The 25081-nt window shown below is 29.3% G+C and overlaps 2 protein-coding genes and 1 long non-coding RNA gene across 3 annotated transcripts; 2 read left to right on the top strand and 1 right to left on the bottom strand.

Annotated features, from left to right (window-relative positions):
- The first annotated feature begins 2543 nt into the window (after positions 1-2543).
- On the top strand, positions 2544-3961 carry LOC105113624 (uncharacterized). Its single transcript, XR_839998.1, has 2 exons — positions 2544-2633; positions 3030-3961. It is a non-coding gene; the product is annotated as an uncharacterized LOC105113624 (long non-coding RNA).
- Positions 3962-12149: 8188 nt separating this feature from the next.
- LOC105113623 (cytochrome P450 CYP749A22-like) lies at positions 12150-14940 on the top strand. The gene is made up of 5 exons (XM_011009872.1): positions 12150-12916; positions 13000-13223; positions 13363-13595; positions 13855-14233; positions 14337-14940. The coding sequence occupies exons 1-5, from the start codon at positions 12643-12645 to the stop codon at positions 14763-14765; spliced, it is 1539 nt and encodes a 512-aa protein (XP_011008174.1). The 5' UTR covers positions 12150-12642; the 3' UTR covers positions 14766-14940.
- Positions 14941-15575: 635 nt separating this feature from the next.
- Positions 15576-19135, bottom strand: LOC105113622 (uncharacterized). The gene is made up of 2 exons (XM_011009871.1): positions 17962-19135; positions 15576-15943 (listed from the first exon to the last, which is right to left on the bottom strand). The coding sequence occupies exons 1-2, from the start codon at positions 18877-18879 to the stop codon at positions 15812-15814; spliced, it is 1050 nt and encodes a 349-aa protein (XP_011008173.1). The 5' UTR covers positions 18880-19135; the 3' UTR covers positions 15576-15811.
- Between the last annotated feature and the right edge of the window lie 5946 nt (positions 19136-25081).

Raw genomic sequence — 25081 nt, 5'->3', positions numbered from 1 at the left:
TTTTTCTTATTTTTCTTAGTTAATTTATATCATGTATATGCTCTCATCTTATTTATTTATATTTTTCTTCTTAATTATGTTTAGTTAAATTGTTAGACTAATGGTATAAGAATAAATATAATAATAACTCAAAATAGACTTTAATATTTAAATTAAAAAAACAATTGCTATTAACATATGTTGTAATTATTATCGTAATCAATCTTAATACCTTCAATGTTAAGTTGTGAGTCTTTATTCATGGTGTACAATCTTTGACAGAACAAATACTTGATTATTTTATAGCTTATTGCATGTAGAACAGACACCTATGCTATAAAATATCTTAATTTGTTGTTGATATATATTAGCACCATGAGTACATGACATTATTTACAAGTGTTGACGTTATTCAAATAAGGTAATTAAAGATAATTAATAACTTAAAATGAGCTATTAATGATAAATCATGTGATTGAAATCTTCTTTGTGTGTAGTTTCTGGTTGAGTAATAAAAAGAGTTTAAACTATACTTATTTAAGATACCATTAGTGAATCCTCTAACCTTATAAGTTGTTTTATCTTTATTAAGTCTTTACATTAATATCATATCTTAAAGATCTCTTTAACTCTTATTTTATTATTTATAGTATTTCATTATCATCCTCCATATGGATTGACCCTAGCCTTGTTTGATTATTTATCACTTAGACATTCATATACTTGAAAGAAGACATCAATTATTTAATCATGTCAAGTTTTTGGTGTCATTTCCGAAGAGATAAGTGAGTTTATAAACTAAAATCTTACTTACTTCTGCTTTTGTCATTTAGCCTCCTAATTAATCATTACATTTTGAAATAATATGTGATATTAGTGATTATATCATAAGTGTTATTTTAGGACAAGAAAAAGATAAGAAACCTAATGTTATTTACTATATAACTAAAAATTTAAATAGTTTTCAAATGAATAATTCCACTTCTAAAAAGAAATTACTTGCAATTGTATTTTCATATAAAAATTTTAGATCTTATTTTGTTGGCTCATCTATTGTTGTTTTTAATGATTATGCACCATTAAAATATTTTCTTTCTAAGAAGGATTCTAAAGCTCCATTTTTCACTTTGATCTTTAAAATTTTTAGGTTTTTTTTTAATTTGTTTTTCAGTTTCATTCTTAAATATTGGGTTTACTAGGTAGAGAGCTTTATAATTTGTTTTGATTTTCTTTTTATGAAGTTATCATTGTTTCATAACCAAAATCATGACTCTTGTGAGTTAGCAGTGTTGACTTAGATTTTTTTTATTTTTTAATTTCATAATTTAATATTAGGTTGATTGAAAATTAGATTTTATATTTTTTTTAATTGCTTTTTATGGAATTATCTTAGTCTTTGACTCAGGTTTGATAGGTTAACTCGAGTTGATTCGAGTTATTTTTTTATTTAATCTTTCAAAATTGGGTTGACTGGAAATTGAAATTTATAAAAAAAAATTTAATTTGCTTTCTATACGATTATCTCTTATGACCTAGATCAAAAGTAAAGCTGGTTGATTTGGATTTTTCTTGTTCTTTATATATATATATATATATATATATATATTTCATCCTTCGATATTGGGTTGATTAAGTATTAAGTTTCATAATTTGTGTTGGTTTGTATTTTATGAATTTATCTTAGTCTTTTGACTCGAGTTATGGGTTTAGTCCATTGATTCAAGTGATTTTTTATGTCCTTTTACAATTGATTTTTTTTTAATCTCACCCTTCAATATTGGATTAATTAAAAATTAAGTTTTATAATTTATTTTAATTTCTTTACTATGAGGTTATCTCTGTCTTATAACTAATGCTTAGCAGGTTAACTCTACTTGACTCAACCATTTTTTTAGTTGAATTTTATTTTTAATTTTATTTTTTAATATTAAGTTAATTAAAAATTAGGTTTAATAACTTTTTTTATTTATTTTTATAGGATTATTATTGTCTCATGATCTAGGTGGTGGATTTAACAAGTTAACCCAAATTAATCCAAGTCAATCTAATATGTTGTTGTTTATATATTTTTTAAAAAATATTTTTTGATTTTTTAAAAAAAATCAAATTGTATTTTATTGATTATTCAGATTATTTGTTAATTTTCAAGCAGATCAGGTCATATAAGATTAATTTTTATATTTGTTTTTGTTATAAAACAAATTAACAACATCTCAATATTATTTTTATATTAAAAAATAATAATTCAAACAATAATCTAATTTGATATCTAAACGGCATTGTCTTTTTCACTCAATAATAAAACATTATTTTCTCAACCTATTTAACCTTAACAAAGGAATTTTTTTTCTTTTCTAAAAAATATACTGGACGTATTACTACTATATTCTTCTTATAAGTTTTACTTATACCTCAAATGAAACTTGATCTCTTTTATCTCTTTAAAACAAAAACTCGGGTCATGATATGTCTTAAGTGTCTATCCCTACAACTTCGTCAAATTCTTTTTTTGATCTTGCAAATATTTTGGTTGGATTTTATTTATTATTTTTATTTTAAAAAAAAAAAAAACATGAAGCACTTGTCTATTCTCCTCGTTTCATTGGCCAACTTCCACTCGTTAAAACGCGCATCAGCTGCCTTGAATGTTAAAAGTATTGAGGTACTCGGTTTGTCTGAGTAACTGGATATTCTTTTTTATATCTGAGATTTAAATATTTATAAATTATATATTGAGTTTCCGATATTATATGAGTATTATTTATCCAATTATTATTTATCTTTCGATAAAAAATATTTTATAAATATATTTATATAATATAAATATGTATTTGGAGTTAGATATGGAAACATGTATATATTATATTATATTAAAAAACATTCTATAAATATATTTCCGGATAGATTCAGTTTTAAACTATCCGTAAGTACGGCAACTATATATATATATATAAAGCCATCTATTGTATCTGGTCGCGTCAATATTAATCAAGTTCGGTTGAAATTGTGACCCCTAACTTTATCTCCTATGTTTAAAATGTGGGATACAGATGAACTTGGATGATTGGAAGCCAAAGGAGACATTTCTATGACTACAATGATCTTCTGTTATGTATGGATATAAATGGCAAAGTACATTATAATGGGTGCATGCGTTGTCAGAGTTAGCAGCTACCACCATTAATGGTTGGTTGTTAGCAGCATTAATGTTAGTTGGTCGTTGCCTGCTGGAAAGTCATAAATGGAGGTGAGCTGAGTTTTTGGCCATCCTGAGCCTATAAATAGAGAGCCCAGGAAAACAAGCAGCACCAGAAGAAGCAGGGTAGAAGGAGAGCCGCCCTCGTGGGCCGCAGCAGCACTGCACTGAGGAGAGATGGGATTTAGTAGAGATGAGTTGTCCCACCTCCTCCATCTCTATTGATGCAAAATGTTGTTTTCTCCTCATGGTTGCTACGTGTACATAGGCAAGTTGTTGTCGAGCCATATTAAATTGTTGTGATCCACCTCCAATGGGCAAAGAGATCGCACCACAGATCCCAACATCAGCCGGTCCAGTTTGGTTGGTGAATAAGACAGATTATTTGGTTGCTTCTGGGGCTTCAAGGAATAAATTAAAGTTCCTTTTGGGGAGTTTAAAGATTGATGGGACATTGAAGAAGTTGGATTTGGCAAGGAAATTGGTTTATGGTAAGGTCTCCAGATCAGTTTCTGGGCTGGAAAGTTTGAATTTGAGTTACAATCATCTTCGAGGACAGCTTCCATCAACAAAATTCTCCGTTAGTGCGTTTGAGGGTAATGACTAGCACTCAAGATGCCCTAAATTTGTTATACTTTGTTTTTTTTAATGGGGGTAAATTAGACTAGGAATGTTCGGCTGATAAAAGAATATTATGCATTATACAATAACACTGAAAGAACCATTTTTACTGTACATTATTGTGCTCCCTCTCTAAATGAACTCTGAATAGTGTTTTTTATTTTTCATTAGTGTCACTAAGCTTTTTTTTTCAGTTTTATACATTTTGGTGTTTGGTGATATTATACTTGTTAATGTTCTTTTCTTGTATTTTGTTGAGAATTCATTGTGTATGATAAAATTTCAAAGTTGAATTAGAGGCTAATTTCATGAAATAAGATTAAAATTTATAAAAATACGAAATCAAACAAATAACTGAGGCTTTTTTCAAAATTTCACAAAAGATTCTTATGTCCAAAGATTTTCCAATTTTTATCCTTTTAAATTTAAGGTTTTACATTGATATCTTAAACTTTATTTTTTTTTATATTTTAGACCATGAGTTTTAAGAAAGGGGAAGAGAAAAAAATGTCAAGCGGAAAGAAAAAAATGTCAATCTTAATTTCATTGGATTGTTTTTTACAAGAAAAAAATAAATTGAGATTAGAAGAGTTTTAGATTCGGTTTAATTTTTTATTTTTTAATAGATATAAGAATATTTTGATGTCAAAATGAGTTTATCTAGGTTTCTAGCGCTCTTTTTTTATATATTTTTTTAGTTTTTTTTATTAAATAATAAGTAAAATTCATTATAAATAAAACATTTCAAATTATATTTAAAATATTATTCTATTCAATTCCATTCAATTTTATCTTTGTTTTCTAATAAGATTATAATATTTTGTTTTTATAATATTAACAATTGTTTCATTACTTATTATATATAAACATAATATTATTTTTTTTAATTATAATCATGAATATTCAATTAAAATAAAGCTTATATTTTTTTAATATAATTTTCTTTACATGATTTTCTCATACTAAATATGTTTTCCCTTCAATTTTATATAAAATATCGAGACATGATATTTTATTTTTTTATTTTTGTTAAAACTTACTTTTTAAATGATAATTTTTCAATTTAAAACACTACCTTTATGATAAAAAAAAATATGTTTTTTTTCCTTAAAAAATAAATGCATTAATAAGGAAATGTTGATTAGATTTAAGGGATATATTTTTTTATTCTTATTTTAATTTTTTGTAAGAAAATTATTTTGATTTCCTTTACTTTTAATTAAAAAATAATGCTATTAATAAAAATACTTTGATAAAAAATGCATGAATAAAGTTATATTTTTTTTAAAAAATAAATTATAGTGATCTTTTTGTACAAATATCTATTTTAATTATTAAAAAAATAAATAAAAATAGGTTTTAAAAATCATCCTAGAACATTCCTTGCTGCCATATATCTCATGTTTCCCTTTACAAGTTGAATTCAAAATAATCCATCACAACATTAATTTTTAAGTCCTGCCACGACACGAGTAAGCTGAAATGCAGATAAATATTCTCTATTTTGCTCCATAGACCAAAAAATCTAAGCTCAAACATGAGTTCAATCTCAAAATGGAGTCAGATTAATGATTGAGATCGAACAATATATATACTAGTGATGCTTTCGAGAGCTAAATGAAATCTCAACACTTGATTATTTAGTTAATTACTTATGTTATTACAAATAAGAGCTTGATTATTTCAAGATTCTGTAAATTTGCTGTGTATAAATGACAATTTATATCCAATCTCTAGAGACATAGACTTAGAATTACAAGTATTTCATTTAGCTTAATCAAACTCGAATCCCCAACCTTGAATTTTCAGTGCCTAAATATATGCGATAATGGCCTTATTCAGCCCTATCAAATTATAAAAAAAGAAAGCAAATTTACCAACAATTTCATGGTCAGATGCTCGAAATGAGATGCCCCAACAAAACTGGGGTTTGAGCTGAACTTCTTTAGAAAGGCGAGGCCTGCTACTTGGCCTCAAACAGCCATCCATGCCAAGAAGAAGATGGCAAATCTGTTCGTTTGTTTTTTCTTAGAATGGAACAGGCGAGAGAGGGGGTGGCTTTTAAAGAAAAAGGGGGCCGAAGAAGGAAGCTTCAACTGGGTCATAAAGACAAGTCCAGTACTAGAAGTATCTTCAAACGTTATTATCACACTAGAAAGAAGATTCCAAGTTTCTATCCAAAAGGAAGCTAAAGTATAAAACAAAGATAAATTACTGACCACCAATTTGTTAGAATTTGTTCAAAAAAGATAACATTCAACAAAAGAGAGCTGAAGAGTAAAACAAACAGAAATCCCATGACCAATCTTAAGTTCAAGTGAAAAAAATATGTTTAGCCCACCTACCTTCTTCCTGTATGGACCTTTTGGTTCTTTAATTTTAATTTTGTTTTAAAAGTTTATTTTATTAGCATTTCAGTCGTTGAGTTTGAGAGAAGAGAGAAAAACTTATCTGAAAATAATAAAAAAATAAAGAAACTCATTAGTTAATCACATTTTAGCAACTAAAAGGTCAATCCTAATGCCAATGGGTTCCACTTGATGTTTATATTGTGTTTTAGAAGTGTTTTCAAGTAAAAATAAGATAAAAATTAGTTTTTAGTATTTATAAATATAAACTCTAATTTTCTGGTCCCAACTTTTTCTAGAAGTTCCCTAACAGAAGAAGGAATATAGGAGAAGGTTCCCTAACATATCAGAGGAAAAATGAGATAGAATTTCCTATAATCTAGTTTTGAAAAATCACAATCAAACCCACAAATGATTTCATAATCATCTGTCTTTTTTAGGATATAAAAAAAGGTGTCTTTTAAAGTTGGATGGGGGATTTTTAAGAAGAAAACCAGAAAGAGAAAAGAGAAAAAACACGGAGGATTTGATTTAGAGAGAAGCTACAATAATTGTGTGCTAACTTAAGAAAGAAGGAATGAAGAGAATCAAGGTCAACATCATATAAAAAAGAAGCTGAAAATAAAGAAGAAAGAAGCAAATATTCTAGAGAATGAATCAATATTCCTTATACAATGTATAACTTTAAACTTTGATGAAGGAATGCAACTCAATGAGCATATCCCCTCCATTTAAACAAATAATAAAGGTAGTGTTAAATTTTTTCGCTACATGAGAGCAAGTAGGTAGTGCTTTTGCATGGGGATGGCGTGACGATTGTTTTGACTTAGAAAGTTTAGAATAGAAAGAGAATCGAGAACTCCACTCCTCTCTATTTTATCTTTTAACTTTTAATCTAAAATGTTTATTATGCATCAATTATAGTCATTTATTAGTTTAAATACCATGAATGTTTGTCTTAAGGATTTTAATTATATCTTAGAAATTAGCTTATATATGCTCTAGTTTGTTTGATGTCTTGTTTAATATTTAAGAGATGATAATGGAGAGACAAATGTTAGTATAAAAGGTTGTTTTGCATGCTTTGATGTTTAGTTAATTAATGGTGTGGATATGAATATGTTAGAGTATGATGTTGTTGTTGATAGGTTGTATTAAGTAACTTGTTAAATTTGTTTGAAGTTGCAAGCATGAGATTTGAGTTTAGAAACAAAGGGAATGATCAATAGAATATTGTTTATATTTAAAAGAATGCCTGTATGACTTGTTATGCATAATAGGTTTTGATTTTTGTTTTTAAAGTTTCTTGTTATTTCTAATGTTTCAAGCAAGTTGTATTTAGCATATCTAAGTTATAGTTACAATACTTAAGTCTTCTTTTCTAGTTTCATGCTTGTTTTTAGGTTTAGGTATTTCTATGAATTTTTAGGTTTCTTTCTTTGAATGTTCTTAAGCTGTCAATTTTGATTTCTTATAAATTAGTGTTTTGACTTGCCTTATATATCTAGATTAGAACTGAGATTTATGTATGATTATTCTTTGCCATCAATGTGTCTATTAGAATCTTGATTTTTTGTAATCGATCCTTTTTAAAATTGAATATCTTGATTTACATTCATAATTGTCAAGTTCAATTTCAAGTCATTCTTAATTTGTTTTTCATTGTTCCATACTCAATGTTACTATGCATTTTATTTGAGAAGATTTCGTTGAAATTTTTAACTTAGTTTCTAGGTTCTTTCACTTGTTCACCATGTTCTTGGCATAATGATAAATGAAAATTTCCTTCAATCTTCTTTTATTTATGAGTATGGGTTTTTTTTTTGCACTTTCAAGCTTTGGACTGAAAAGCTCAGCCCACGTGTTTTAGTTGAGTACGTTACTTACAAAGGAAAAAAATGCATTTTTTTTTATCCTTATGACATGTTTGGTAAACATGTCTTAAGGAATTTTTTATAGTTTTCTTTATTTACTATAAATAAGGTGTTTTAAAGGTGATGTGGCTTCCTCATATACAACTAGTCCTCATTCCTAGACTCTTGTACATCAGCAGGTTTTCTAATAACCATTATATTAGGTGGCAACTTCTCAACCCTTTCAATCATAATTTCATGATTACTTCCAACACATCTTAAATCTCCTTGATCCATAAAGAATATATGTCATTAGACATCGTGTATGCAATGACATGAACCATGATATATTGTAAAAACCATGATATGTAAAGAAGGTTTTGGGATCTACTGTTGCTTAAGTCTACAAGCTTGCTTAAGAATAGGTTAAATAGTTATTATTTAATTAAAAATCTCATAACTTTAATTGAGAACTATCATACATCTACAAAAATGATTCTTTTCTAAGCTCTATATGAAAGGTCATAACTAACAATCCCATATTAACATGAAGATTCTTATCCAATAAATAAAGTTGACTAAACTTAGCTTATTGATATGCCTTGCTATGATAATTTAAGGAAAATTTACATGTAGCGAGCAATCAAATGAAACAACATGCAGATTCCAAATGTCAGGACATTGAATACCAAATGAGGTATTATATGTTTTTGAAACTTGATCCTTACTGTCAACAATCTATATTTAAAAACATATTAAAAGCTTAAATGGAGGTTTTATAGGCTATATTAGATTGAAGAAAAACTTGGAAAAATGGGTTACAAGCTCAAGCTTCCATAAAGTTTTTGCATTTACCTAATCTTTCATGTATCCCTTTTGAAGAACAAATTGAGTGAAACAATTACTACAAATACTAAGTTAGCTCCACTAGTTGAAGATGGTGATTTGAATATGGAGCAAGGAGTATTAGACAATCATTAGGTTAAGAAAAAAGATTTAAAATTGTTGAAGAAAGCTTGATTAAATGGAAAAAACTTGATGTTACATAGGAAACACTCAAGAAATAAAAGACAAGTTCATAAATATGAACCTTACGAACAAAGTTATTGATAAGTCAAAAACATCCCAAAAAATGCCCATGAAGAACCCAAAATATTTTGATAAGAGCTATCATGCATGGGACTTGCACTTCGTATAAATAATGATATGTTGCCTGAACCATGACATGAAGATTTTGGGATCTATTGTTATGTCCACAAGCTTGCTTGATTAAGAACAAGTCAAGTAATTATTATTTAATTTTAAATATTTTTTTGCCTAGTTGTCATTAGTTGTTAATGTCCTATTTCATAGAGACATGATCTAAGAATTAGAAATAATTGTTAAATTTTTTTTGTATTTAAATTCTTTATTGTCATTAATAAGACAAGCTTATTCTAGTTAAAATTATTATAGTCTATTCTAACCCTAAATAGAATATTATCTTTATTAAAAATTTCTTAACTTTGATAAAATATTTATCTTTCATTTTTTTTATCCTTCCTGTAACCTTATTGTAATTGCATCCTTATTGTAATTGCTAACTTGACTTCAGATGAAAATTATGCTCCACTCCAATCACTATTGACATATCAATATAATTATATGACGTCCATATCTTAATCTCAAAACCACTATTGATTCAATTCACAATCATTTGCCGTATTCACATTCTCATCACTTTTTTTTTCTTTATTCATCCTATAATTTTTGTTTTTTTGTTTTTTTCAACTAAAATTTCTTACAAATTATTGCAATCCATGAAATAACAACATGAGTTGGCCTCACTCAAACTCTTACAACTAATATTTAATGTTGTTTTGTAGTTGTTTTATACTTTTCTTAATGTTATTCTTTATTGTTGATCTATTTGTTATTGTGATAACAGTTATTTTTCAAAAAACAATTTTAGTTGAAAACACATCAAAATGATATTTTTTAAAAAAAATTATTTTTGATATTAGACATTAAAACGATATAAAAATATAAAAAAATTAAAGAAATTTTTTTTTTTACAAAAGTGTTTTTCGACTTAAAAAAGGTTTTAATTTGTTGTTGTTGACTATTTTTGTTGAATTTTATCTGAAATTTTTAGGTGCATTAAACATCAAATATCAAAATAATCTAAAAATATATAAAAATAAATAAATTTTCACAAAAGTGTTTTTCAACGGAGAAAAAAGGGGTTTTAATTTGTCATTATTGACTATTTTTGCTGAATTTTACCTGAAATTTTTAGAGGCAGGACTTATATTTTTAAAATGATACACAGAAATCATTTCTTGCAAACTGTCTTTTGTATTCTTGATGGGAGAGTGAACTACCTTTTTTTATGAAATATAATTAATTTATGGTAAAAACTATTTACCATCCCTTCGACCTCTGCTTCTTCAACCTGTGTTGCTGCTGTTGTTGAAAAATTAATATCATCTACTCTATTCACCCCACAAAACATTCTCTTTTTTTGTGTTCATCTTACTTTACCTGAAAACGTGAAGCCCATCATGAGCCTGATAGGGCTTATAATTAGCCCAAATAATGGAACCGGACTGGTGCTGACTGAACAAAACTTTATAGGCCGAAAGCCCAAACCCATTATGGGCCAGCCCATGAACATGTCTAAGTATTATGAGTTAAAGTTTCTTTCTCCATAATTTACGAGGAAATGAGAAGTGTTATGAGATAAACAGATGCAAGATATATATATATATATAGGATCATAACAGATCGAATAAAATATTAAAGTTCTAGGAAAATTCATGCAAACAAAAGGTTTAAATTAAAAGAAATATTTAATTTTTTTAGATAGAAAAATATGATAAACAACACTAAAAAAAAAATATTAAACAAAAATGTAAAGAAAATAAATAGAACTAGTTGTAAAGAACTTTGATCGTTAAAAAAAACTTTAAAAAAATCAGTTTTTTTTTTTATTTTTAATTGGAATTTTTCATATATGCTAATAATATTTCAATCTACTGTCAATAATTTTGAATGATTTCAAATTTTACTGCCTAAAAACTCATAGAAATTTTATGTCAAAGTAAAATATAAATAAAAAAAAATAAAGTTTAAGGCTGTAAAGAAAAATAATTGTAAAACATAGAGTTTGAAAGATAAACTTAAAAAAATGAAATTTGCATCATAGGACAAGCCAATAATCACAATAATAGTGACTCTTTGTCTATAGAGAAATATTGATTTAATAAATAAAGTAGACTAATTTGTAATTTGAATTATAATAAAATGGTTTTTCTTGAATATATATATATATATATAGTCGTGATCATGAAACTTTTTTTTTTTTTTTAATTTTACTGTCATGATATTAAACGAAAGCTCGGTGCCATAAAATAGAATTTTGAGTTTATAATTAAAAAATGAGACAAAAAAGACAAAATTTAATATTAAACAAAAAAAAAACACAGCCTTTTTTATTTTACTTTCTATGATCGAGGATAATGCCTAAAGTTTTCATTTGTTTTGTCTCGTTCCTTTTTGGATTTTATATTTTATCCTAAATTTTATTTTTATATGTTTCATTTCCTGAATTTCAAAAGAGAAAAGAAATATTTGTTGAAAAAATAAAAAAGAAAAAAAAAATGATTAATCACTTTCTAAACTTTGAAAAAAAGTTAATTTTTAATGTGTTAGTTTTAAATAAGTTTAATGAAATTGATATTTCTTAATTTTAAATAAGTTTAATGAAATTGATATTCCCTTTAAATATAGTATGAAAAATAAATTAGCAATTATGAAGTAATTTTTTATTTTATTGGATTTTTTTTAGAGTGATTATAAATATTTTAAAGTTGGAAATGGATTTATTGAGATCCTTAAGTGCTGTTGATGTATTTTTATATGAAAATAAATTAAAAATTAAGTTTTGAATATTCTAAACTTTAGACCCGACTTTTCTATCGTTAAAAATGGTTAGAAAATTGACCTGAAAAATCATGTGTTATCTATCCATATAAATGATACATCATCTACTATATTAAAAAATAAAAAAAGAAATTAATGATTAAAAAAGACAATTTTAATAAAAAAATACAAAATTTTCTCTGTAATTTAATTGGTTGTCTTTACTAAAAATATATATACTTCTTTCATCTACAATTAAATAAAAATTAGATTTTAAAAAATTCACCCCGACAGCACACCAGCAGTATCACTAATATATTCACTATTTTGTCATGTACTATTGTGCCTGCGTTGAAAAGGATAATTGCATATACGGCTATGGCGATTCAAGCAGCAACATGTTGATAATTAAACTGTCTGTGGATAAGTTTTGCATTGCCAGTTGGATCTTAGCATTTGCAAGCCAAAAAAAATTTTGTACTCATTTGGTTCTAATAACTAATTTGACTTCACTAGATTACAAGTCTGAGCGCACAGTTCGATGCTCAGATTCTAGTTTTTGTTGCTGGGCATTTGACAGAATTTTGACACCTTGTTTCCCGTGTTGGAGGGCTCTTAAAATCCTGCGATATGGAACGTTTTTCCGTGTGTGTATCTAAGATCTGAGGATTCCAAAGACCCTATATAGATCATAGCCACTGAATTCATTTACAGTTATCGGATAATCGACCTTGAAGTGCAAATGGGAACCCTGTTGATGTGCTTTTCCAGTTGTTTGTGCTTCTTCCTTCTTGTTATTCTCCTCAAGTTTCTTAATAAAGTATGGTGGGCTCCAACTCGAGTTCAGTCTTTCATGAAGTCACAAGGAATTGAAGGTCCTCCTTACAGATTCCTGTACGGTAGTACCACAGAGATTCTCAACATCATCAATGCAATGGATGGCGGTTCCCAGGAGCTGTCACACAATACATTCGCTAGAATTCTTCCTCATGCATATTCTTGGGTCAAGGTTTATGGTAACAATCTTCTCAATATTCTTGCTTAGAATTTATTTGGATTGGCCCTAATCATATTGGCAAATGTATTCAAATTGCTGTAGGGATGAACTTCCTCTACTGGTATGGTCCTCAACCTCACTTAATGGTCACTGAACCTGAGATGGTTAAAGAGATATTGAGCAATAAAGATGGAGCTTACAAAAAAATCCCAGTTGAAACTCATGTAAAGAGGTTGCTAGGTGATGGACTTGTAACGTCAAGTGGCGAAAAGTGGTTTAAAATGAGGAAACTGGGAAACCAAGCTTTCCATGGAGAGAGCTTGAAAGTAAAGTCTTGTTTTGACGTTTAATTGTGCATGAGGCTGATATGTTTTCAAGATACATAAACAGGACAAGTAATGAAACCTGGTATCTCTGGGGAACCTCAATTAGCAAGTACTCCACAAACATTTTTTGTTTTTGCAGGCGATGATTCCAGATATGATTGCTAGTGTTGAGGTGATGCTGAAAAGATGGAGAAACCATGAAGGCGAGGAGATTGACGCGTTCCAGGAATTCAAGGTTTTGACATCAGAAGTAATATCCAGGACAGCTTTTGGAAGCAGCTACTTGGAAGGGCAGCATATATTTGATATGATAATGAACATGATTGACATTATTTACAGAAACAATTATAGAATCAGCATTCCTTTCATTGGGTAAGCTGCCATTTCCTCCTTCACCATGTTAGCAAGTTTTGCATCCGAGAACTGATCTTTAAGCAGCCCTATGCCCTCAGCAGCGCAGAAAGCAGTACACACATATGCATTGAAGCATAATCAGACATTAGTTACATGGGTTTTTCCTGAAGAGGACATTCATTAATCAACCTAAATTCCATCATTTCTCAGGCTACCACATTTTTACACATGCATAGTTCTGATTCTGGGCAAACTCATGGAATTTCCGTTGTCACAGAAAAATTTTCAAATCAAGCGATGATATTGAATCAGAGAATCTGGAGAAAAGAGTAAGGGAGTCCATCATAAAGATGATGAAGAAAAGAGAGGAAGAGGCAACGTCTGGACAACTGGATGGCTATGGGAATGATTTCTTTGGACTGCTTTTAAAGGCCTATCATGATCTAGACAATAGCAAGAAAATATCAGTGGATGACCTAATTGATGAGTGCAAGACCATTTATGTTGCTGGACAGGAAACAACAACAAGCTTGCTCTCTTGGACTGTTCTTCTTCTAGCCATATACCCAGATTGGCAGGACAGGGTACGGAAGGAGGTGCTTGAGCTAATTGGCCAACAGAATCCAGGTCCAGATAGCATGACAAAATTGAAAATTGTAAGAAAATCTTGATTTCTGAACAAATTAGCTTGTTAGTGTCGTGCTGCTTTGCCACCTAATCCACTTCTACAACTAAATTCTTTCTCCTTTTCCTCCATAGATGAGCATGGTTATCAATGAATCTCTACGGCTATATGCTCCTTCTAATTACTTGGCAAGGAAAGTTGACAAGGAAGTTAGACTGGGGAACTTAATCCTACCAGCTAACATGGAAATCTACATGTCGACTCTAGCCCATCACTATAATCCTGAAATATGGGGAGAAGATGTTCATCTTTTCAAACCAGAAAGATTTGCAGAGGGAGTGGCTAAAGCTACAAACAAGAGCATTGCTGCATTTTTGCCATTTGGGATGGGGCCTCGAACTTGTTTGGGCTTCAACTATGCCATTATAGAAGGAAAGATTGCACTCTCCATGATCCTGCAGAGTTACAGGTTCACTCTTTCGCCAACTTATGTCCATCACCCAGTTCATCTTCTCACAGTGTGTCCAAAGCGTGGTATTCAAGTCATTCTCCAGCCATTATAAGCATGGTTTTTAAGCCATCCTCACACTCGGCACCTTGCTTTATAAGCGTGGTATTACCATATCAAATGTCTTGTATGTGGTTCAAACTTTCAGAAATAATAGACTGAATGGCTTAGAACTTTTTATTCCTTTAATATTTTAAAAACGATTCATGTCTAAAGCTGCATTAACAAGATAGCGATTGCCCTATCAATTATTGATCCTCACCAACCGTGCATTGAAATAGAAGAATCTTTAAAGATCATCAAGGAGGTTGCGATCAACTACGTGGTTAAAATCTGGTCATGAGACAAGCTTGCAATGGAGGATTGTAAGGTTTAGAAGAGGGAATGTGTTTCGGCGAATTGCCAAGTGACATGTCTACATGATTACCCGTGCGAGGAGTCCCAAATGAACACATGCTGTGATGGGAGCAGAGTAATTTTACCTGTCTGGAGACAGACGTGATTAAAATAAATATTTTTTGTATTGAAATATATTAAAATAATATTTTTTATTTTTTTAAATTATTTTAAAATCAACACATCAAATCACATCAAAAAAATCTAAAATATAAAAAAAAATTAATAAAAAAATTTAATTCTTTGATTCCCAAACGGTGTAGCTCGAAACAAGGATATACATCTGCATATAGCTACAACCACATGCAGAATGTGCATTTACAATGCATCCATCATCAAAAGAATCCTAAATTGTTCCTTAATTGTTTTGCAGCTTAAGCTGCTCACTTGATGGAAGTTCTCAGCTCAGCAATCTTGAAAAAATGTTTCTAGATGCCAGAAACCAAGCTGCCGCCATGTCCAGAATTGGTTGACCACACAAAAGGTCTAAAGTATATTGTCGACAATATTATATGAACTCAATCATACAGGACCACAGAAGGAAATCGGTCTGGAGTTTATACACATTTAATTAGGTTCATACACAAAGTAAATATGAAACACAGCACTCCAGCTACATACAAAGCAAAGCAAGACAGGCATTTAATCATCGATTAACATGCTCGCATGATGCTTCCCCATTACACCTACTTTACAATAACAATTCTATCTCAAACTCATAACAGGCCATGGATTCACCCCAGCCGCTGGCAATAGGGGCCGTACAATGGGGACCCTTCTCACAACAGAAAATGCTTCATTCAGACGTGTAGCACGACTCATGAACTGTGATACCTTCTGCAGACATAGATCAGAAATGAAAATCAAAGTTGGATATGCATAGCAATCTATTGACATCAATGAAACACTGTTCCAGCAGAAACATCAATTCATTTGCAAGAATTATAATACAACTGTGTGAAACAAGGAAGGCTGCAATTCTCAGGAGGAAACGATAATGAAAACCCATTTACAGACTTGAAGACCCACACTGTTCAGTTAAACCAAGAAAAACAAAAGGAGAGTACAGTAAGGACATACAAACCAAAAATATTTGCAACTTCAAGGTGCATAACTCAAATATTCTGAGCATAAACACAAAACTAATCCTCCGAATAAAATTTGGTTATGAAGATACATTTCAAGAGGAAAATGATGGGATTTAATTGCTGTATCTCTTCAAAAGTCTATAATGTGGTTGGGAGGAAAATTGAGGGATTGTCCTAACCATATGTTCTGCTGTGAGACAAACCCAAATAGCCACTCCTTACCTATCATCAATTGTCTATGCAGATAAAAAATGAACAGATGGGGAAAAAAACAAAAAGAGGAAAAAGGAAAAAAAAACCTTAACGATCAAAATATACAAAATGATGGGACTTGGGAGGGAAACATACCAAGGGAAAGATTACACATGCTGCTAAATGAAATAAATGAGATAGTGCAAACATAGGTGAATAAATGAGCCAAATAATCAAGTATTGAACACTTAAGAATCACACAATTGTTCTAGATTTTAGATTTGCAAGTGGCATGAGACCAAGAGTTAAAGTTACAGGATCTTCTACCATAAAAAATCAATTAAATTCACCCAGAAACCAAAAAGCTTTTGGGACATCATTTGCCATCTATTTTTACCATTCCCCCATATTCTGTTCCTAACTTTACTTCTACTACAATCCATATGCATTTCCAGATACCTTGGTTTGATACCTTTTTATTTGACAAAAACAACTTTTCATATTTCCAAGTCTAACCTAAAATTATTTCCAGGCAGACCTAGTAAAAGAAAATCATTACTAAGATTTCTGAAAGATTTTAGTAATAATTACATTATCAACAAAAATTAATTAAAAGTGACTGTTATGAACAAAAACGATAAATGAGGCTTTGGTGAACAAGACTCTAAAATTAGTCCGTAATGAAATACAAAATGAAAATTGACTGGGACTGTAATCAAGATTTATAATGAGAGCCTAACCACCTCATGTGCACTACAAATATCCCCTCATTTCCTTGCCGACTCATTTCTTAACGAACTTTACCCATATACAGCAACTCTCTCCCTCTCTCTTAATACTCTCACTCCAACACAGTATTTCCAAACCATCCACTGCATCACAAGTAAAAACTTCACTCCCAACCAACATCGCCTAGCCATTGCACCTCAATCACCTAATTATTTACTGACTAACAATTCCCTAAGTCACAACTTGCTATACCTCAAACAACTTGAGTTGGTCATGTAAAATAGTAATTTTTTACTTAATTTTTTTTTTTTTCAGACTTCTCCAAATAAGGGCTAGTTCCCACCAGCAAGTATTTTTTTTTTTTTTAGCTCTAATTAACCCAGGATGAGGAGAAAGGAGGAGAGAGCAGGCTGTGATCATGCCATCCCCAAGTCTGCAATGTGAAGCGTGCAGGGAATGTGAGGACTATTTTCCTTTGTTGAACAAATAACATAGTGGCAGTTCTCTGTTAATTCATTTTCTGGTCTGTTTGGTGCCTGATTTTAATGAATTGATTCTCACCTTACAGAGAAAGAAGAGGAGTAAAAAACCCAAACATGACAAGGATATGCCAACATGACAAAAAAAAAAGTGAATATAATATCATTTTTCAAATACGAAGTTAAAATCATTGCTGCACAACAGACGCTGCCTTTTTTCAATACGAAATTTAAAATACGAAAATCAGACAATCTGTACTCATTCAGTTTAAACACACCATTAAAAACAATTAGCAATAGAGTTTTTCCAAATTAACCATACTATCAGCAATTGATATAGCCAAATTAAATAACCACAATAACTAACCTTGTCATCCACTGTAACCTTAAGCTGCAAGCTCTTTGTCTTGCGCCTCATCTTATACAATCTCCGTCCCAGGATAACAAATCCCATCACAGCGGCAGCCATAGAGACAGACCAAACAGGATTCAACCTGAAAACACAATACCTCAACACCTCAAAAGGAACCTTCCACCACACCACCACCTTCCTCTTCTCCCCCTCATCACCAGGCTTTGTATCTCTGACCCCAACAGCACCCAAACTTACCTCTTTGGACACATTTCCACCTTCAGATTCACCCAGAATCTCAGACCCAGCTTGATCCTTCCCAAGACCACCAAAAACCAAATTATCACCATCAGAATCAGACCAGAACTTAATCAATTCCTTATCCTTACTTTGTTCCCCGAATCCTTCCAAACCCACTTGATCTTTCAAGGTCTCTACAAGACCCACTTCGCTTTTCCCTTGAAAGTTGCTAGCTTCACGCTCGAGTGACTCAAGTTTCCCTTCTTTAGCCTCAATTTCTCCAATCCCTTGAAATCCCACGCCAGTCTTTTCATTTTCCACAAAACCCAATTCATTTTTCACATCAAAGTCACTTGATTTGCGATCATCAGATCGATCACTACCCGAATCAGGCCATGACTCACCAGAATTCCTCCTCTGGAACCGAGTTTCTGAGCCAGGATCGATCCAACTTGGATTATCCGACTCAACGGAACCTTCTTCACTAGCATCAAGGGCAGCTTTAACACGTCTACTATCATTTTCAAGAGAAAAGTAATCTGTCCTGAACATACCTTCTGTATCAGCCTCAATCTCATGAAAACTCCTCGAAGAATTGGCCACCGAGTTGGGTGAGTCAGCCAGGACCGAGTCTGATTCCGAGTTGGCTAGGAGTTCCCAGTCTTGAAAGTCAGTAACAGCATCCCCTTCCATGGCGGTGATTGATTTTAGATGAGATCTTTTGAAGTCTTGTCTTGGAACCCTAACCCTGTTGAAGAGACACAATTATAGAGGTGAATGTTAGTTAACTTTGGCAGAGCATGAGGGAAATACTAGGGAAGAAGGGAAGGCTTTGGTTTGAAGAGGTAACCCAACGCTACGCACCAATGCTATCTATAAAGCAGGCTAGATTGATCCAACCTTCTTAATTCTTACTTAAGAAGGTCATGTTCCTTTCTTTTCAGTCACCCGATTTTTTATCACCACCTCGACATAAATCCTCTACTGGGATATATAGTTTTTTTTTTTTTCTTGTTTTTGTCTAATAATACAAGCTTGCTTTAAATTATAGATTAAGATTGAGAATAATTTATTAAATAAAATATGTGGTCCTCGTGAATTTATTAAATCACCAGTGATATTTCTAATAATTAATTTAAAAAAATAAAAAAATACATCAGATTATTTTATGAATACCATAAATTTTTTAATTATAATATGAGGTGTTTTTAAAAAAATATATGTTTTTGATTAATAAATAAGTTGGATTATTTATATTAAGGATATTCTTACCTTAAAAAGGTTCATTCTATGCAACAAATGGAAACATAGGTATTCTATATTTATTTTTAGTAAGATTAGGATATCCATGTAGTTAATAAACTCAACAATATCCTAAATTCAATTTTAATACATTTAGCATGTAAAACATTAAGTAATTAATAAATGTAAAAAAAATAATTGTTATATTATTGTATAATGTATTTGTTATATTAAGTAATTAACAATTTTCTTTTATTATATTCTTGGTGTATGTATTATGTATGGTTTTTTTTTAATATAAAAAGTATTATTAAATTGGTATATTAATCAATAAAAAAATATTTGAAAAAAATATATATTTTTAATGCCACTCCTCACGAAGGAAAAAATCGGCCATTGAATTAGGTTGTCTCCCAGCCACAGCTGAAACCCTCCCAACTACTAATTAATATTGTGTGCCGTAGCCAATGGGCACAAATATGGATCTTCGCTTTGACTTCTCCCCAAAATCACCTTTTGGAACTTTGTGAAAAAGAAGAGAAATGTTTTCTACAAGGTAGCAATTTCAGAATGGTAAGGTGACGTACGCATATTAAAAAATATTAAGATAATATAAAAAAGTAGATTTAATTTCGAAAGATTATGAAACTTTTAAAAAAAAAATGTTTGATCCGGTTTTCACTTAATATAATTTATAAATTAACTTCTTTTTATTGTAAGTTATTTATAAAATGTCATAACTTATTTTTTACTCCAATTTCTAACATATTTTCAAATAATAAAAAAAAATAAAAATTAAGAAAATAATAAGAATAAAAAGATTAGGGAGCGGTATAATAAAAAAAAGAAAAAAAAGACTGAAATGATAAGGAATCAAATAATACTAAAGAATTTATACTAATAAGAAAAACAATATTTTTTATTCTAATTTTTCTAGTTTTGAAGAGAATCCTAACAATATAAATACAAAAACATATCACACATTAAAAGGAAAAAAAATCTAGAAAAAAAATCTACAAACAAAGGTACATAAAAAAACAAGAAAAGGAAAATAAAGACAAAAAAGAAAAGTAAAGAAAGCAATAATAAAAACAAACCCGGTCTATTTTAAAAGGAAAACAAGAAAAAGATCATTATAGTTTTGTTCTCCACTTTACTACCAAAATCAACTCAAGTAATATTGATTGGGGCCATTTGATCTTTCAAGCTTCCCTGTCAAGCTAGTTATCTTTCTTTTCTTCTCTTACTCCTTCAATCAACAACACCTATTTATAGACTCCTTCATATTGTTATGATAGTCAAATCATAATCATGATGCCAATAACCTAGATAAAGAACAAATGCAACAAGCATGGTTTTTTTATTTCTTAAAACCAACCAAAATCTTCATGTATTACAACCCTAAATCACATTTAAAGAACAAAAATCACAGAAGAAATCAAATTGTTTTTTAGATTGTTGCTAATGAATGACTACCACGTGCCTATATTGCTTTTTCTGTTTTTAATGGTTTTTATCTAGTTTTAATTGTTCTCAAAGGTCTTTTTAAACCTTTAATTATTTTTTTGATTAAATTTAAAAATATATATTATTAGCTTATGAGTTATGATGAATTTGTGTTTAGTTGATCGATGAATGAACATTCTTGTTGCTTGTGATTTCGGTATGTTAATTTATTTAAATGTTTTGTAACTCAAAATTAACCTAGAATTTGTAAATCACATTCAAGTTTCTCCTAGGATGTTTCATTAAGGGTAGACAATTTTTATGTTGTAAATATTGATTTAGCATATACTTTTTTGTATGTTTGTTTCTTTATATGATTTGTGTTTTTCTCATAACTTAAAATCAATTCGAAAATCATAAGTCCTAATTAGGTTGTTATATGGATATCACACTAACAATAAACAAATTCGTGTACATAAATATCAATGTTGATGTTTTTTTTGTTTTCATATTCATGTTGTTCGTTAATTTATATTTTTTCCTCGTAACTCAAGATCAACCTAGAAATTTTAAATACTAATTAGTTTTTTTTCTAAAATGTTATATTAAAGGTAAATAGGCTAATATGATTTGTATGAATCTCATTTTATAGTCTTTTCTAGTTTGATACATTGAGTGAACTTGGGCTGGATCGATATTATTCAACATAGGTCATTATAGTGAGTAGGAACTTTCAAGCCCATTTAGAAAACACAAAAATAAAATCTGCTAAAGCCCAATTAATCATTACAATCTTCTCAGGTTTAAGGCTCATGCTTGGAAAGTAAGGATTTGGCTTTATTACCATTAGCAAGTCCATATCATTGTTTTAAGTCTTAATAATCTCATACTTTCAATAACCAAGGCACATGCAACAATTTAGGTGAAATCTTAGCATGCATCTATAACATATATTTTTTATCATTAAAAACAAACACGAATGACCTTACCTTAGGTATAATGTTTTAGGGTTATTTTAATTTTTCTTATAACATAATCAGTCCTTTTATCTAAAACTTCTGAACACCAGTTAAAGTTCTTAGTTACCATAAAATAAGGTAACAATTTCTTTTTTTATTTTTATCCTTTTTTCTTTTCTTATATTTTTCATCGAGATGTTCCTAAATTGATCAATATTTTTCATTACTTCTTGCATTTTTATATGTTTGAATTAGATAATATTGTGCCCATACACAACAGTTTCTTTTACACAACATTATCTTTAAGTTAGCATGGGGAACTAGTGGTGTTTTGGTGGGCATTGACCTAGAAAAAACTTGTAAAACCACCAAACTCTTATAGATAATTTACTTAGTCATCTTGAATAAACTAACAGTGCTTTATTCCAGGCAATACTGTTTGCGCCTTGTAAGTCTTAGTCCAACCTATTAGGTATGTTAACCAAACAAAGAGTGATTTTTTTAGAACAATCTAGGTAGTCAACTTATCCATATGTAATGGCTAAAATGTTCTCTTTGGGTGTCACCCAATGTTCTCACAAAAGGCTACTCCATTTATTTTTGTAAATATTTATGTTTATATAGGGATTTTTGTTATGTTTTTAAAGGGGAAAAGAATAAGAGATAAACACAAGTAACATTTTTAAAGCTTAATCTTCTTAAAGTCATGGACAATGAAGAAAAAATTCTTCCTAAGTAGAACTACCAAAAAGATATAAGAAATGAGATATTTAGGATCACCAGTTTTCTTGAATCAACAGCAATCACAACAACTTATACCTAAAATCAATTTTATTAAATTTATAGGTTGTTGCCAACACGTGACCATCATAAGCCTATGTTGTCCGATTCTATTTGTTCCTGAATGTCCTTTCAAACCCTTAATGCATTGAATAAATTTTTTTATTAAATTTTTTTAACATGCTATTAATTTATGAGCTCTGATGAATTTATGTTTGATTGGTTGATGCATGAATATTCTTGTTGCTTGTGATTTGGGTATGTTAATTTATTTAAATGTTTCGTAACTCAAAATTGACCTAAGAAATGTAAATCATATTTAGGTTTCTCCTTGATTTTCATACTAAGGGTCTATGATTTTTGTATTGTAAATTTGATATGACATTTATATTTTTATATATTTGCTTATTTGTGTAATTTATGTATTTCTCGTAAAATCAATCTAAGAATTGTAAATCCTAATTAGGTTGTTCTATGGATATCACATTAAGGGTAAATGAATTCATGCATATAAATATCAATGTCATTGTTTTTTATTCTCATATTCACGTTGAAGTTGATTTGTATTTTTTCTCTTATAACTCAAAAATCAACCTAAGAATTTTATATCCTAATTAGGTTTTTCCTTGAATATCACATTAAGGATAAAAGGATTGACATGATATGTGTTAATCTCATTTTGTTGTATTGCATATTTTATTGCAATGAGTGAATTTGAGTTGGACTGACATGATCCCATACCAGCTCACTATAACAAGTGGCCACCTTCAAGCCTATTAAGTAAATAACAAAATAAAATGGGTCAAAGCCTAATTAATTGTTACCGTCCTCTGGGGTTCAAAACATATGTTCAAAAAGTGAGGATTGAGCCTTATTATCAAGTTTAGATTTCAAATCACTATTATGAGCCCAAATAGTCTCATATTTGCAATAAAAAAAACTCACATATCAATTTAGATAAAATCTTAGCATGCATGTATAATAATTATTTTTTATCATTAAAAACAAATATGAAGCAGTTTATCTTAGATAAAGATGTTTTGTGGTGATTTTAATCTTTCTTTTAGCATAACCAACTATTATCTAAAACTTCTAAAGAATAATCAAGGCTCCTAGTTATCATAAAATTAGGTGATAATTTGTCAAGATATCTCCTACAACATAAAAATTTGGTTCTCCCTCTAGCTTTCGTTATCAATTAAAATCAAAAAGAAAAAAAAGGTATGATATAAATATAATTTATACTTAAATATAAATAGAAAGATTTAATTGAAAATCTTAAAACTTCATACACAAAATTGATTAAAAATATGTCTAGCGAAAATATTGACACTCCAATTATATATATTTTTTAGGTTTTCCAAAAACAATAAGCATTTGTTAACAAATAAGGGTCATTAATAAAATAATATGCTAAATGAAATGATAAATAAAGAAGTAAGGTTATGAAGGATCTTTTATAGCTAGTATATACTAGTTAGGTGGCCCGTGGCGTAGTGCCACTGGCCGATATATTTTTATTCCAATGTTAGAAAGATGTCAAGATGATGTTAACAGTTTTAAAAAAAGAAAAAGAAATCTAAGTTTCTGGTCATTGACTCGAATGAACGTAATAAGCTTGACTAATTTAATTACATGATCAGAGAATAAGATATCAACAACAAATAAAGTAAAAAATAAAATTAATAATGATTCAATGCAAAAGATAAATGCTTGTCAATATTAAAAAAATATATCCTTATAATATTCTTAAAACATATAAATGATCTTATTTGTTAACAAAGTAAAAAATAAATAAGAGCAGAATAATTACATAGAAAGAAAAAAATTATAAATCTCAGTTTCCTACAAATAACATGTTAAATGAGGAAATTGAAAAGAAAATAATTTTTCTTTTTAAAAAAAGAAATTGACCAAATAAAATTATTAAGCTAGACGTTTGTTTGAGTCAACACACCAAATGTATAACTTAGTCGTGAAACCAGGATAACCCCATGAAAAACAGACTGAATAAAATTATTAAGCTTAATTCTCAAACCAATCTAATATCAAAGGATAAAAAAAATTTAATAAAAAAAAGGTATAAGTCAACCTATTGAACTTGCAGAATTTATGAATTAGGACATGATATTGGGATAACTTCATAAAAATGAAAGTTAAAAGGTGACAAATACCAATTTACAACAAATTTAATATTGATGGATGAAACTAAAAAAATTAAAATTAAAATTAATTTTAAGAAAGGACCTAAAACAGAATAAAGCTAACCCAATCTAATATTTGAACTCGTGACACGAATCATAAGACCGGATTACAGCATAAAAGGAAAACTAAAAAAAAAAATGTCAAATTCCCAACCAACCAAAATAATTAGGGATAAAATTGAAAAAAATAAATTAAAAAAAAATATTAATAAAAAAATATAGATTTTAAAGAAACAAAAACTAAATTTGAAAATAAAAATAAAA

Source organism: Populus euphratica, unplaced genomic scaffold (assembly GCF_000495115.2).
Source record: "Populus euphratica unplaced genomic scaffold, PopEup_1.0 scaffold802.1, whole genome shotgun sequence".
Classification (NCBI taxonomy): Eukaryota; Viridiplantae; Streptophyta; class Magnoliopsida; order Malpighiales; family Salicaceae; genus Populus; species Populus euphratica.
This window is presented reverse-complemented; position numbering and strand designations above follow the sequence as displayed.

Bases quoted from the DNA above. Each gene is read 5' to 3' on its own strand.
- LOC105113622 (XM_011009871.1), bottom strand. From the start codon at position 18,879: ATGGAAGGGGATGCTGTTACTGACTTTCAAGACTGGGAACTCCTAGCC. The intron at 15,944-17,961 runs GTTAGTTATTGT...CTATGTCTGCAG, and splicing joins AGGTTACAGTGGATGACAAG to AAGGTATCACAGTTCATGAG.
- LOC105113623 (XM_011009872.1), top strand. From the start codon at position 12,643: ATGGGAACCCTGTTGATGTGCTTTTCCAGTTGTTTGTGCTTCTTCCTT. The intron at 12,917-12,999 runs GTAACAATCTTC...AAATTGCTGTAG, and splicing joins TTCTTGGGTCAAGGTTTATG to GGATGAACTTCCTCTACTGG. The intron at 14,234-14,336 runs GTAAGAAAATCT...TTTCCTCCATAG, and splicing joins GCATGACAAAATTGAAAATT to ATGAGCATGGTTATCAATGA.